The sequence below is a fragment of the Ictalurus furcatus genome, chromosome 7 (genome assembly GCF_023375685.1).
Source record: "Ictalurus furcatus strain D&B chromosome 7, Billie_1.0, whole genome shotgun sequence".
Classification (NCBI taxonomy): Eukaryota; Metazoa; Chordata; class Actinopteri; order Siluriformes; family Ictaluridae; genus Ictalurus; species Ictalurus furcatus.
The window spans coordinates 4,613,067-4,629,228 of NC_071261.1; the positions used below are offsets into that span (position 1 = coordinate 4,613,067).

The following is a 16,162-nucleotide window of genomic DNA, read 5'->3' on the forward strand; positions in this document are numbered from 1 at the left end:
GCTCTGCTCTTGCTCTCTTGTGGAGCTGTTTGTAGGTATGTCAGCTGATTTTAAAACATTCCCGGGAGCAGAAATATGATCCGTGGATCCCAAGATTACTGTATGTAGCACATTGTAGGGTGGCTTCTTTATGGCAGCCCTCAGTCTTACATGCCTGTATCACCCCTACTGCCGCCCTGTCGGCCTGGCGCTAGAGCTGAACTGTGGAGATGGCCCTGTTGATCCACTCATAAAAGGTGTGGAATGGCAGATCAAGCTTGCTCGTTACACTGGCTCCCCTCAAAAGTTGATCCAGGTTCTAGCTCTGCCCTGGACGCCCAAAACTCCTTCATGAATAGTTCTGCAAACTGAGTTACATTGTTGAGAGCACTTGACCCTTTTGTTGGACAGATGCTCTGCCCAATCACGGACCGTGCCATAAAGCCAGGACACAATGAACCAAGCCACTGCCTCTTGTCCCGCTTGGGGTTTACCAGGCTCGAAAAGTACATTTGGCAGTGGAGCATGAACTGCCTTGGGTAGCCGCCCAATCCATAATTTAGGTCCGTCCACTGAGGAAACTGGACTGACATGAATGGTGACCAGACATTCATATGTACACTGGCGTGATGCTCTCCTTGCTCCCCTTCTGCATCCATAGTGAGGTGATATATTATGTCACGTAAAGCACGTAATGGAGGTTAGGACAGATGCAAATGCAGATAAGAGCTTTATTAAAAGAGGCAGGCAGACAAATCCAAGTCATGAAACAAAACTGTGGTCAGAAACAGGCAATGGGTCAGGCGATCTGCAAAGAGGCATTAAACAGGCAAGGCAAAGCATGTAACAAGAAACGAGAAACAAGATCAAAGACTATGAAATAAAATGAGGAACAAGGTACAAAGGCTTGGTATGCAGAAATCTCACGCAATACTTTGCGAACTGAGACACGAGGGGTTTAAATGACAAATGTAATCAATGGTTAATACAAAACAGATGAGACTAATGCTGACACATACGGGAAACAACCAATGACAATACAGGGGTGGAGACAGGACAGAAATCACAACAAAACACGTGTGAAAAGTAAACAAAGTCAGTGTCACTGACAAACCAGGAATCGCGCCGCATGCTCCAGCACTAGCGCGAAGGGAAATCATGACATCACTTCACAAATACAATTCACAAAACAGTAAAACACAATATTATATATATATACACAATCATACACATGCATATATATATATATATGTGTGTGTGTGTGTGTGTGTGTGTATATATATATGTATGTGTGTATATATATATATATATATATATATATATATATATATATATATATACACACAATATTATATATAAAACACTAAAATACATATTATAATTAAGCATTACGTAACCATGTCACAGAGAATATGCAAGCCTGATGAACTTTTGAATCTTGAAATGGATTCACAGTTGCGGATGTGATGGGGAAGTGAATTCCAGAGCTTAGGGGCAATGTGACCAAAGGCTCTTCCACCCATGGTGCTAAAGTTCATGTCTGGTATTGCTAGTAGACCTGCTGAGGAGGATCGCAGTATGCGGGGATGTGTGTAGTTCTCAAAGAGGTTAGTGAGGTAAGTAGGAGCATGACTATATAGGGCCTTAACTGTGAGAAGCAGAATTTTGAATTTAATTCGATAGGCAACAGGAAGCCAGTGAAGCTGGATGAGCAGAGGTGTTACATGGCTGGTTAATCTGGAGCATGTAATGATCCTTGCTGCAGAGTTTTGGATTATTTGGAGCCGGTGCAGTAGTCTATTATGGATGTAAGACAAGATGGAATTGCAGTAGTCAATGCAGGATGTAACATAAGCTCTGACCAAAGACTTCTGTGCTGTGTTGAGAGAGGGATGGACGTAGTCTTGCAATGTTCTATAGATCGAAAAAGGCACTGCCAGAAACACTGTTTTTGTGTGCAGCAAAGGAGAGAGTGCTATCTAAAATGACACCAAGGCTCTTAACCAGAGTGGAGCATGGTCTGTTTCAGCCATCAATAGAGATGGTGAAGGTGTTCATCTTTGCAAGTGCTGTTTTAGAGCCAACAACGAGTGGCTCAGTCTTATTGTTGTTTAATTTCAGATAGTTCTTAATCATCCATAAGTTGATGTCATGAAGAAGGCTATGATCATACTTGGAGGAAGAGAGGCTGAGGGCTTCGTGGACATGTAAAGCTGAGTATCGTCAGCATAGCAGTGAAAGTGAACACCGTGATGCCAAAGGATATTGCTAAGTGGAAGGAAATACCCCAAAACTGAGCCCTGGGGAACCCCCTTGGTGACAGCAGACCTCTCTGACTTGCAGTTCATTACTTGGACAAATTGTCTCCTGTCAGTGAGGTAGGATGTGAACCACTGTTTATAATATAACACAGTGGTTAGCATAACATTCGCTCGTGTCTGCTAATTTTAGTATATAGAGGCTAGCAGTAGGTAATTATAAACCCCCAGTGGCAGTACGCTTAAATAGGAACTTTTTTTCTTCAGCATATCCTCTATATTCATCTAAAGAGACATGCATTATTGAATAATAGCAGGTGTAGAAAAATTACTTTACCAACATACCTGGCCTTACCATTAAAAAAAAAAATGTACTGTATTTATTTTTAAATTTGTTTGTCCTTCAAGTAAATATTTAACATTTTTCCTAGACACTGTGTCGGACAGGCTCTGAATCTGGAGGTCACACAGAGAATTTATCAGCAAAAATACCGGTATTAACCGGCTAACAGAAACCCTGCACCGTAATGTCTATATTCCAGTGTGACTGCAGCTAAATAACAAGAATTGACTGCTCCTGTGCTGGCACTTATTTAGCCCATTTTTCAAGACAAAATTAAATAGTAATTAGCCTAAAACATGCTGTCAGAGAGCGGACCACTGTGAAAACGCAGCTGGTCCTCAGTTCATGTCAGCAGGAGGTCATTCCCACAATATGCAAAAGTTCTGTTTTCATTGTTTCCAGTCGCAGCATGTCTAAATTGAGTTAACCTCTGTCAGATGTTTAACCCAATTTGTCTGCTAATATGGCTCACAGAGCTAACTTGTTTTCATGACTTTTTCCAAGAGTTTGGCTTTTTCTTGACTGTTGTTTAGAGCCCTTCTTCCATTAGCTTACAAAATAGCATACTTTTATTACATTTGTAATGTGCATTTAGCATTTATATCATAGCATACAAAAAAAAATATATACTATAAATACTGTAGGCGTAGTCCGTATTCTATACATGCTTCAGACAAAAATTATATTTGTAAGTAAACTTATTTCTTATTTACTTGTTATTATATGTTAAATTCACTCTGAATAATACTGTGACTTATTAGTACACTAGTCGTATACTTAATGAGCACTTTACTAGAAGGTGACACATTGGCAATGATGTTTTGGCATCAATGTGTGTCTCACTCTAAAATCTAGCTCATTCTTCTTCACACAAAGGCTTCCATTCTAGGAGCGAACACATTTCTTTCTGATTGAAAAGTAAGACGGTACTTGCTGTGGCAGTGTCAGAATTTGCAATCTCCTGAGCACAAGCTCAAGCTAGCATTGCATCACTTAATAACATAAAGCAAAATGATTTCATCATTGTCTTTTTTCACTGTCATGCCAGGTTATTAAAGTGGGCAGTTAAAGGGTAGGCCTAATGCTGCACAGTGAGATAGATAGCGATTGATAAATAGAGATTGATAGATGGATTTTGATAGATAGGGGCTGAGATAGAGATTTCCTGACATGGCAGATGTCTTAAACCCATCTTAAGTCTGTCTTGTTTACTCAAGTTTAGTGCTTCACACACTACTCTGCATCATTTGTTTTAATTCAGTGACGTTTTGCATCCAGTGACATATCTTGCTCCAAAAATCTCATTGTCTCCTGCTGGAAACCAGTACACAGATATATGTATGAAGAGTGGAGAGCCAATCAGATCATAACCTTCAAGATCCTGAAGATTGTACAAAAAGTGTACCAAAGTTTTAAGATGCTCTGTATTGCATAAATGGAGAGTTTGAAGCTTAGCACACTCAGAAATACGTTTCATAATCGTATTATTGTACCATACTGTATACTAATACATATAAATATGAACTGGAAATGTATTTAACAACTGTAGTTGCACTTTTCTACAAGTATTCTCAGACTGTTTAGTATATTTATATTAGTATATCAAAAGTAAATTGTAAATACATGTGACACTTTGTGCACTCTTCAGGTATACATTAGGACACTTATAGCAATTTTTTTTCCATAATGAATGTGTTTAGCTATAACTTTGGGGGTAGGGGGATGCTGGGGGGGGGGGGACTGCTGTACGCTTGGATTGAATTTGTCGCAGTGAACTTTTATCTCTTTTGACAATATATATATATATATATATATATATATATATATATATATATATATATATATATATATATCTGCGTAATAAATTTCTACTTAGAAATATGAATAGAGACTTTTCTAAAAATTAAATTCAAAATTTTATCAAAATAAATTAATATCATTGAGTTGTTCTTATAGGTATAGTTGTGTTGAGACACAAAAAAAGAAGTCCATGCATCCTGTGTTCTCGTTCTCTCTCTCTCTCTCTCTCCACTTGTGCTTTTAGAAAAAGATGTGTTGCCATATTTAAAGGTAAGGGCAGCTGAAACAGGAAGTTGTGGGATAAAAACTTAAAAACCTCCATGTTCAGTCAGATGAGAGTTGTTTATGCACCTTGACTGAACCACATAGCACATGCACACACAATTTCACACGACCTTAGCAAGAACAAACTTACACTTTGGTCTTCAGGACAACCTGCAAGACAACCTTTCAAACAGCTCTGGCAAGACCTTGTTTTGCTCTCAGCAAACCCATCACACTTCAGCAGGGGTATTCTTTGCAGTTTTCTGCAGGCGAATGCTGAGGCGCTGATCAGAGTCTACCACACACAGGTATGGGGCAGAAGAAGCCGACTAAAAAAGCCAAAATCCACCCACGGAAAAGCTGTCAGCCACAGTGAAGGAGAAAAAAAACATTCACTGTTCTCTCATCATGACTTAACATGGAACTGAGTGCCAATCGAGGCAACGGCCTTAAAAACAAATATGAAATATAAATATAATCTGTCCAAAATAATCAGAAAGGAATGCAAAAACAGTGCTGCATCTGAGAATAATAAAAAACTAAACATTAATTCAATAAATAACTCTGCTAATGTAATAATGTTGACTGACTGTTAGTGAAAATTTAATGACAGTGTGCACTCAAGCTGGCACGGATTCCACAAGTTTGTGAAAATTATGCTCCATTTTAGATCAAATCCATTAGCATGTCATCTGAACTGAATGCTTCAATAGAAGAGATGAGGGAAATCTGACCTTTTGGACAAAGCAGTTAACATGGTCAATATCACACATTTGCAAACTTTTAAATAGAGACATCGAAATAGTGCAGGATCTTGAATGTTAAATATTATGATTAAGATATTGAATGTTTACTTGTTTTAAATATTTAAAAATTCTAAAATCTTCTGTGTATTTCCAATTTTAAATGAAATAAATAAATAAATCAATGTGGCCTCAGACTTATGGACCCCACTGTACTCTTCCACATGCCATGAACTTGTGTACAACCCTCACCACCTGTTGTTGATATAACAAACATTTAACAGCATGTTGTTATTTAACAAAGAAAAACATATAACTGTTGTTATGGTGAGGGAGATGTTTATGTAACAGTTAATGAAGGAGTCTTCACTATCAGTGTTACGCTACGGCCAGCAGAGGGCACTGTGGCTCGGCTCCTGACAAGTCACATGACATTGTTTTGGTTCGCTCGCTTCCTGCTGAACATTTATTGAAGTGACTTTCATTTGCCACAGGTGTTTATGTTTTGAGGTGATTATGTTTGGTATTTAAATACCTTGGTTACTGAGCACGTCGCTCAGTATTATTGGTTGTATTATTTGTGTCGGTCGTTTCTATGCCTTGAATGATCTCATTGTATACCACGTTTATCGTTTGCCAGCGAAGACCGCATTTACTTTGGTTTTGAGTTTAGTGTTTAATAAAGACTTTGATCTGCACCTGCATCCGCCTCCAGTCTACGACACGTTACAGAATACTGAGCCCACCAAACGGAAGCAGCAGATCAACAAAATGAGCGCGGAGTTGAACCGAGTGTTCTGGGAGAGGAACAGACTAACGGACGAAGCACTGGCGCGGATTATTCACCAGATCGCGCAACAAAAGCTGCTGCAGCGAGCCGGTCGCTGGTTGAGTTCCGGGAGCTCAACCAACAGCTCAGCGAGGAACTTGCTCGGCTCAAGCGCATGGTAGCAGAGCAGAGACAGCTGCAAGCTGAGCTACGCGCCACATCGCCCCCGGCGCCCTTGATCCCGTCCCCACCACCGGCGAACCACGCCATGCAATGCAGCCAGCAAAGCGGCCGGAACATCTGGGGCTTCCCACTGCAGGGGAACTGTACAGCACCACGCAGCCAGCAAAGTGACCTGAGCATCTGGGGCTTCCCACTGCAGGGGAATTGCACCACGCTGCGCAGTCCTGAGGTGAAGGCTGGCCCAGAAATTTTTTTGTGGGGGGGGCAACGAAGACAACAGAGCTCCAGCCTGAGGCCTACGGGGAGGCCTCAGCTGTGGAGCTCCTGCCTGAGGTCGACATGGCGACCTCAGAGCTACAGCTTGAGGCCTACGGGGAGGTCTCAGCTGTGGAGCTCCCGCCTGAGGTCGACATGGCGACCTCAGAGCTGCAGCTTGAGGCCTACGGGGAGGTCTCAGCTGTGGAGCTCCCGCCTGAGGTCGACATGGTGACCTCAGAGCTGGAGCTTGAGGCCTACGGGGAGGTCTCTGCGGTGGAGCTCCCGACAGCCGAGGAAGCTATCCTGCTGTCCAGCCCAGCCGAGGAGGTCGTCCTGCTGCCCTGCACAGCCGAGGAAGCTGTCCTGCTGTCCAGCCCGGCCGAGGAGGCCGTCCCACTGCCGTGCCCGGCTGAGGAGGCCGCCCAGCCCTCCAGTCCCGCTGGGGACACCGCCCAGCCCTCCAGTCCCGCTGGGGACACCACCCAGCCTTCCAGTTCCAGAGCCGCCGGGGGTGGCGCCCTGCGTTCCAGTTCCAGAGCCGCCGGGGGCGGCGCCCTGCATTCCAGTTCCAGTGCCATCGGGGGCGGCGCCCTGCGTTCAAGTGCCGTCGGGGGCGGTGTCCAGCGGTCCAGTGCCGCCAGGGGCGGTGCCCTGACTTTCAACCCCGGTGGGGGTGCTGCTCCGCCCATCTGCTGCCAGATGGAGGCTGCCTCACTTTCCGTGGCAGTGAGAGATGGCTCGCGCAGGGGCCCAGGACCCCCGTTGGAGGGGGGTTCTTGGTGCTCCGGGAGGAGCACCCTTTGGAGGGGGGTTCTGTTATGCTATGGCCAGCAGAGGGCACTGTGGCTCGGCTCCTGACGAGTCACATGACGTTGTTTTGGTTCGCTCGCTTCCTGCTGAACATTTATTGAAGTGACTTTCATTTGCCACAGGTGTTTATGTTTTGAGGTGATTATGTTTGGTATTTAAATGCCTTGGTTACTGAGCACATCGCTCAGTATTATTGGTTGTATTATTTGTGTCGGTCGTTTCCATGCCTTGAATGATCTCATTGTATACCACGTTTCTCGTTTGCTGGCGAAGACCGCGTTTACTTTGGTTTTGAGTTTAGTGTTTAATAAAGACTTTGATCTGCACCTGCATCCGCCTCCAGTCTACGATACGTTACAATCAGGGCCAGTGGCGTGCACAGACCTTCGCTGGGGCAGGGGTGGAAGGACCAAAAAGGGCGCTTAATTAATTAATTAATTAATTAATTAATTAATTAATTAATTGTTACTTTTATGTACCTAACCAAATTTACTTTTATACAGTATTTAAATTCCCAATTATTTATTAAATAAATCACCTGTATTTAACACAGTACTCGTCTGTCTGTTGTGTATTAAATATTTGAATGACTTCCTCACGGTTAATTGGAATGTCACGCTCAATTGAGAGTAGCGGTACATCAGAGAGCCTCTCTTCATTACATAGACTTCGAAGTCTGGATTTCACGAGTTTTTACTTGTGACCGTTCAACTGTAGATGTGGAGACAAGTAATGTGGCATATACTTTTAGGTGTTGTGAAAGAGAGGAGAAAACAGTCTCAATCTCATTGTCTTTAAGGCACTTCCTGGACATTACTTTTGGGGATGGAGTAGGATGCATGAAACACATTAAGTTCTGTGAAGACCTGGGAGATGATAATATTACTAAATATTATTTACTATTATTTTGCCAAACAAAATAGTGGGAATCAAGAAATCAAATAATCTTGAATTTTGAATTCATGTTCAATTTTGTTTATGTTATAAACTTTAAGTTTGTATTATATGGATGAAAGAGCTAGCTAGCGTGAAATCGAAGATATGAATACCTTACGCGTTAGAAAGTTGGACTTGGACTTAGATTTTATTTCACTTAGATGCATTTCCCCAAAACATACCATAAAACTTAAAAGCATTTTTAAAAAAAAGTGTCATTAAATAAATAACTAATACTCTCTGTAACTAATACTTAAATAAGCACACGAGGATGTGCTAAACTATGCTACTGTCGTTGAATGGATAAAAACAAATTGAATGTCATTGTCAGAAATAATTAAGCATAACTCGCATGCTGCCACATTCTCTACGTTTACCATAGTACGGTAGTATACATTAAAATTTTCTGTATTATCTGCAGCTTGTGAAGTAATTCGAAGACTAGCAGTTAAGAGACTGCTGTGTAGCACTGTAAAGGAAGCTTCTGCCAACAGCCTCATCATCATGCATCTTTCAACTATTTATTGCAGGATTAATAATAATATTTTAATTTGTATTTATTGTTATTGGTAGTAGCAATGGTAGAAACGTATTGTTATGTTATAATAACACACACACACATACACATGCTGGCACCCCTGGTTTTCATATGGGACATTTTTCCTTTTGATCCCACCGACCCATTCTTGGGAACTTAATTGACAGGTAGTTCCTAAGCATCTGGGTTCCATCCTGCCACAAAACACATTGGTTCATTCCCATTTGGTACCTTGGTTACTATACATTTCAAACAGGCTCAGAGATATAAAAGAAAGAGGTTTGTAACATAGAGTGGGCTGGTAACATCAAGGAAGGGGCTTATAACTTCAGAGGCTGCCTTTTGTGCCATTAATGCTATTACCATCACACATCCCTTGTCAGACGTTGGTCCACATTTCTGTACGTTACATTTGTCTCTATTCTATGTATATCTTTTTTTGTGATTTTGTTTAATAGAAGATAATCTTTTGGAGTCAGATAATTAATTAAATTGAGTCAGATTAAAACATGCATTAAACCTTTGGCTGAGACTATTTCCGTCTTTGGTCATAGGACAGCAGTGGGCTAAATAATTACGTCATATCACAGCAAAACTGTGACTACATTTCTCATCCTGCACTGCGGCCTACAAGCATGGCCGCCATGGACTGCAATTCCCAGAACACTCACGTTCACTCTAATCACATACACCTGCATCAAATACATAGTACTCACAACCACAGTATATAGAGACTGCTTGTACACAATACTTTGCGAAGTATTGCGAGTATTCAACGTGCCAAGCCTTTGTTCGAGTTGCGTTTCATGGTTTTTGATCTTGTTTCTTGTTTCTCATTCTCGATTATTGCCTTTCCTAGTTTATGCCTGTTTGCTAATCGCCTGACCCATTGCCTGTTTTTGACCATGCTATTGTCTCATGATTTGGATTTGTCTGCCTGCCTCTCATTATTAAAAGCTCTTATCTGCAACTGCTTCCGTCTTAGTCTCCATTACGGCCTTTTCGTGACAAATTAACGCTTAATATTTTAGCCCTACACTAATTAGGACATTTTTTATTATTATTATTAATTTTATAGTATAATGTATCATCCATTAATAAATTAAAATTCTTAATCTTTGGCATGATCAAGGAATACAACACTTCATGATACTGAAAAAAATGTACATCTATTTTATTGGAAAATAAGAAAGTTCACAAGGGTAACAGTAACTCCGCAACCCACTGGGCTGCATCACACTGTCATTGATCATTGTCCTATAACAGTATTCTGTTTTATTACTCAGTTAATTAATACCTTTCGAAGGTAATGCATGTGTTTAGAGTCTAAACAGGATGTTGTCAGCAGGGATGGAGTGTGCATTGTTTTTGTTTTAATTTTTTTCTGTCGTTTTATGTACAGTATTTATTCAAAACTTTCCGAATAAACAGTTGAACTACTCAAAAGGCTGATCAAATAGTAGCCATGTATTTGACTAATACGTAAAACCTTATTAAATGCAGTGTATTTACACTAAGGACAATGGAATAGGCACAGTTAACATAAAGTGAAACTGAACCAGAACATATACCTCATTCATACAATCTCAGATGCAGTTTAGTTGTGTTGCATTGCACTATGATTATTAATTGTACAAGGCTCAGTGTTAATTAAAGTCAAATAACTGTGCAGTGCATAAATATGCAATGCACAGTTGTTTTACTTTAATTAACACTGAGCCTTGCACAATTAATAATCATAGTGCAATGAAACACAACTAAATCTCTGAACACCACTGAATCTGACAGCCCTACTGTATAAGAGCCCTCATGTAGATATTGAATTGATCACCTATAATTGTATTACATGTGACTTTATTACACGGAGAGTATGTAGTAAAGTCATATGTAAGTCATTTATAAGTGATCAATTCAATATCTACATGAGGGCTCTTATACAGTAGGGCTGTCAGATTCCTATAAAACATACTTAAATCCATTCATTTATTCATACCATCAATACCATTAGCACAATATATGCTAACATGCCATGAAGCACAAAAGGTGAAAACTGTATCAGAAGTGTCCGTGTCGTTGACAGGAAACTATCTTGTCACTGTCACTTAAAAAGTATTCCAAGTATTCCAAGTATACATACACTATACGATATTCAATATACATGCTCACTACATATGATATAATATAATGGCATTGTAATGCCTACATAGTTCACTGCCAGTTGAGATTAATCTGGAGAAAAAGAGTGAACCTGATAATGCCAGTGTAAAATTAACATGTAACATTACTTTAACTGACACACACACACACACACACACACACACACACACATCCTACAAACTGAGAATTACAGTAAGTAATTTTTTACTTTAAAAAATTTGTATTGTAACCAACATGTACAGTGGGGGAAATAAGTAGTGAACATGTCAACGTTTTTTTTTTTAGTAAACATATTTTTGCATCTTTAATCCTCTATTTTCTGTCTTGGTCTTATAACAGTAGAGTATACATATATATATATATATATATATATATATATATATATATATATATATATATATATATATATATATAGTATCTCACAAAAAGTGAGTACACCCCTCACATTTTTGTCCCCTCAACACACAGCCATTATCTCTAAACCACTGGCAACAAAAGTGAGTACACCCCTAAGTGAAAATGTCCAAATTGGGCCCAATTAGACATTTTCCTCCTCGGTGACATGTGACTTGTTAGTGTTACAAGGTCTCAGGTGTGAATGGGGAGCAGGTGTGTTAAATTTGGTGTCATCGCTCTCACACTCCCTCATACTGGTCACTGGAAGTTCAACATGGCACCTCATGGCAAAGAACTCTCTGAGGATCTGAAAAAAAGAATTGTTGCTCTACATAAAGATGGCCTAGGCTATAAGAAGATTGCCAAGACCCTGACACTGAGCTGCAGCACGGTGGCCAAGACCATACAGCGGTTTAACAGGACAGGTTCCACTCAGAACAGGCCTCGCCATGGTCGACCAAGGAAGTTGAGTGCACGTGCTCAGCGTCATATCCAGTGATCGTCTTTGGGAAATAGACTTATGAGTGTGGCAGAGGTTGAAGGGGTGGGGGGTCAGCCTGTCAGTGCTCAGACCATACGCCGCACACTGCATCAAATTGGTCTGCATGACTGTTGACCCAGAAGGAAGCCTCTTCTAAAGATGATGCACAAGAAAGCCCGCAAACAGTTTGCTGAAGACAAGCAGACTAAGGACATGGATTACTGGAACCATGTCCTGTGGTCTGATGAGACCAAGATAAACTTATTTGGTTCAGATGGTGTCAAGCGTGTGTGGTGGCAACCAGGTGAGGAGTACAAAGACAAGTGTGTCTTGCCTACAGTCAAGCATGGTGGTGGGAGTGTCATGGTCTGGGGCTGCATGAGTGCTGCCGGCACTGGGGAGCTACAGTTCATTGAGGGAACCATGAATGCCAACATGTACTGTGACATACTGAAGCAGAGCATGATCAGTATGCAGTATTCCAGCATGACAACGACCCCAAACACACCTCCAAGACGACCACTGCCTTGCTAAACAAGCTGAGAGTGAAGGTGATGGGCTGGCCAAGCATGTCTCCAGACCTAAACCCTATTGAGCATCTGTGGGGCATCCTCAAACAGAAGGCGGAGGAGCACATGGTCTCTAACATCCACCAGCTCCGTGATGTCATCATGGAGGAGAGGAAGAGGACTCCAGTGGCAACCTGTGAAGCTCTGGTGAACTCCATGCCCAAGAGGGTTAAAGCAGTGCTGGAAAATAATGGTGGCCACACAAAATATTGACACATTTGGCCCAATTTGGACATTTTCACTTAGGGGTGTACTCACTTTTGTTGCCAGCGGTTTAGACATTAATGGCTGTGTGTTGAGTTATTTTGAGGGGACAGCAAATTTACACTGTTATACAAGCTGTACACTCACTACATTGTAGCAAAGTGTCATTTCTTCAGTGTTGTCACATGAAAAGAAATAATCACATATTTAAAATGTGAGGGGTGTACTCACTTTTGTGAGATACTGTGTATATATAGGGTCAATATACAGTGGAGAAAAAAAGTATTGAATGCATCAACATTTTGTTCTGCAAATATATTTCAAATAAGGTTATTAACATTCCATTTTCACCAGACATCAGAATTAACTCAAGAAATCTGGAAATATAAAGAATTCATGTTCGGAGAAGAAATGGCACTGCACATCACCCTAAAAACACTACACCAGCAGTGAAGTTTGGAGGTGGAAGCATCATGGTGTGGAGCTGTTTTTCATCACATGGTACTGGCAGACTTCATATAACTGAAGGAACGATGAATGGAGCCCTTTACCGGGAGATTCTTGAGAATCTGCCATCCACCAGGATGATGAAGATGAGACGTGGGTGGACCTTCCAGCAGGACAACGATCCAAAGCATATGGCAAAGGAAACTCTCAATTGGTTTCAGAGAAAAAAAATCAAGGTGTTAAAATGGCCCAGTCAATCACCTGACTCGAATCCAGTTGAACAAGATTTAAAGACAATATGTTTAGAAGAATGGGCCAAAATCACACCTGAATACTGCTATCCATTAATTTCTTCATACAGGAAGTGTCTTGAAGCGTCATTACAAACAAAGGCTTCTCCACTAAGTATTAAATACATTTCAGTTAGCGTGTTCAATTCTTTCTTCCTGACTCATTCCACTTTATTACACTTCATTTATGGACTTTAATGTTTGGATTTCTTGAGTTAACACCGAAGTCTTGTGAAAATTTAATTTGAATATCCTCATTGGAAATATATTTACTGAAAAAAATGTTGATGCATTCAATTTATATTTCCCCCACTGTATATAGACCATATATACCCTACTGTTATAAGACCAAAACAGAAAATAGTGAAATAAAGAACCAAAAACCAAACAGGAATAGCTTTTACGCCACATATAATAACAGAGGGGAGAAGAAGACCACGGATATTGGTACCTGCAGGCACCTGACACCTGACATCCTTATTTCTGGAATATTATAAAGAAGTGTGAATCTGATCCACTGAAAAAACTTTTACTTCCAGAATTTTTTTTCCAGAATTTTTTGTTTGTTTGTTATTTACGCTTGAAACTTTATGTAGAAGATAATGTTTCAGTAGTCAAAAATGTGTTTTCCAAATGTTTTAACCCCTAAAGAATGAATATTTTTTAAGGTATTTTAGCTTTACACTCAGAAAACACATCGCATTTAAATAATTTGATCTGCTTTCAATTTGTTTTCACTAATATAGCAGTGACAGAAAGAAATATTTAATCAGCCAACCCACTCAATTTAATTACTTATCAAAATGTATTATCCAATTAAATATTCCATAATATATTATCATGCATTTTTGCCATTAGCAATCTGAGGATTGACCAAATTAAGATAATATAACCATTATTTTTGCATAGAGTGCACAATAGCATACAGTAACTGACTCTGGTGGTAAAAAAGCCATGGAATTTTCAAGATTATATAACCATTATTTTTGCATAGCACACACACACACACACACACACTAGCATGATTCACTCCGGTGCTGTGAAAATCGTGAAAATAAATGTGAATGTCACTTGTGTTAGTCAGCGCAGAATATGAGGGAAAAACTGTGTGAGGTCTGGCCCATTTATGTCATGTGTTTGCACCTATCTTCATATTTGTATGGCATTACTTATGACGCGGATACCATAGCCTTGGAGAGATTTTACTCTGTATGTATAACATGCAGTTGCATTTTGCTGGCATGGTTTGAGTCCACTTGTCCTCTTAGTCAGTGTAATGAATATGCTATGATGAAACATATCTATCCTGTTAGGAGTGGTCTGTTCCAGGATGTCCACTAGGGCATGAGAGCTCACTGAGTGGTCTGATGAGTATAAAGAATATGGCCTTCACAGTCACTAGATCTCAACCCTATTAAACACCTATGGGAGACTTTGGAGCGAGGTTTTACACAGCACTCTCCAGCACCATTATCAAAACACAAATTGAGTGAATATATTCGAGAATCTATGCCAAGGTGCATTAAAGCTGTTCCGGTGGTCAACGCCTTTCTAATTAAGTTTTTCTTATCTGAATGTTGCAGTTACACTTCATATAGTTTGTAATTTATTTTTCTTTCAGACAGACCTCTGCAGAATATGTTTCTTCCTTCTTCCAAATAAATACAAATCAAATTTTAATGTCATTCTATGCATACACACATACACAGAACACAGGGGAAATATTGTGTCTCCAGGCTCATGATGCAACACATAAGTCAGTAAAGGGATTTCTTACATAGGCCTAACTAATGCAAATATCAAGCCTGGCTGAGATTTTAAAAATCGCATTTCACTACCCCTGCAGAATGAAGTATCCATGGTAGTATTATTAAATTATTTAAAAAAAGTTGAACTCATAAAGCAGATTTTACAGCTTGTATTTTGTTCTGCAGGAAAAACCTTTTATAGTGTTTTCAACATGGACAACTTTTTTTCTTCCTGTTTCAAGCATGGCAGAATTAGACCTTACCTATAGATCTTGTAGCGTGTTGAGAAGCCCTGCTGAAAGCGCTCCTTGAACTCCGTGTACTCCGGGCACCGGTGGAAAGGACCCTTGTCAGACAGGAGCCAGTCCAGTTGAGCCACACTTGCCTTGCCAGGCAGAGAGGAGAAAGATAAAGGCTCAAGGCGCTCAGCTGAGGCCAGGAGCCAGCTCAGAGCACCCAGAGGTGCCCAGCGCCACACGAGCATCAAGAGGAACCATCTAACACCCAGAGCGCTCTGCCAACACGACGCCATCCTGCCCCCGGATGCCTGGGGCCAGCATTCTTCTGCCAATCCCGCCTGACCTGGAACCAGAGGAAAGGAAACCGGTGATGTCAGCTGGATCACTGCCATGTTGAAAAATCTGAATCCATTAGCAAGAACTGGGTCTCTTTCCTTATTCATGAGAAGCCATTTTTTTTTACATTCCTGATACGTATTATTCAATATATTATTTTGAACTAAGAAAATAAAATGTTAAGCAGCAAAATGAAGCAGTCTTGCACTTATGAAACATCAGTGTGGACCTATTCAGCATTCTTGTATAACTTTGTAATATGAATGTCTATGTATTATTTTGCAGAAGAGTTTGTGAGGCAGAGTAAACACTCAATTATTCAATAGTTCACTGGAGGGGAAAAAAAATAAACAAGTCCAAAAGTCGAAGGGTCTATCCTGGACCAAATATTAATAAATGAGTGGTAGATTCAGC

The 16,162-nt window shown here is 40.4% G+C and overlaps 1 protein-coding gene across 1 annotated transcript in view; it reads right to left on the minus strand.

The window, feature by feature from the left end:
- The window catches only part of brinp2 (bone morphogenetic protein/retinoic acid inducible neural-specific 2), a 97,988-nt gene extending 82,154 nt beyond the window's left edge, over positions 1-15,834 (minus strand). Inside the window, exon 1 of the mRNA XM_053627975.1 lies at positions 15,437-15,834. Within this exon, the coding sequence (XP_053483950.1) occupies positions 15,437-15,804 (368 nt within the window). The 5' untranslated portion in view covers positions 15,805-15,834. The remainder of the gene's footprint in view (positions 1-15,436) is intronic.
- Between the last annotated feature and the right edge of the window lie 328 nt (positions 15,835-16,162).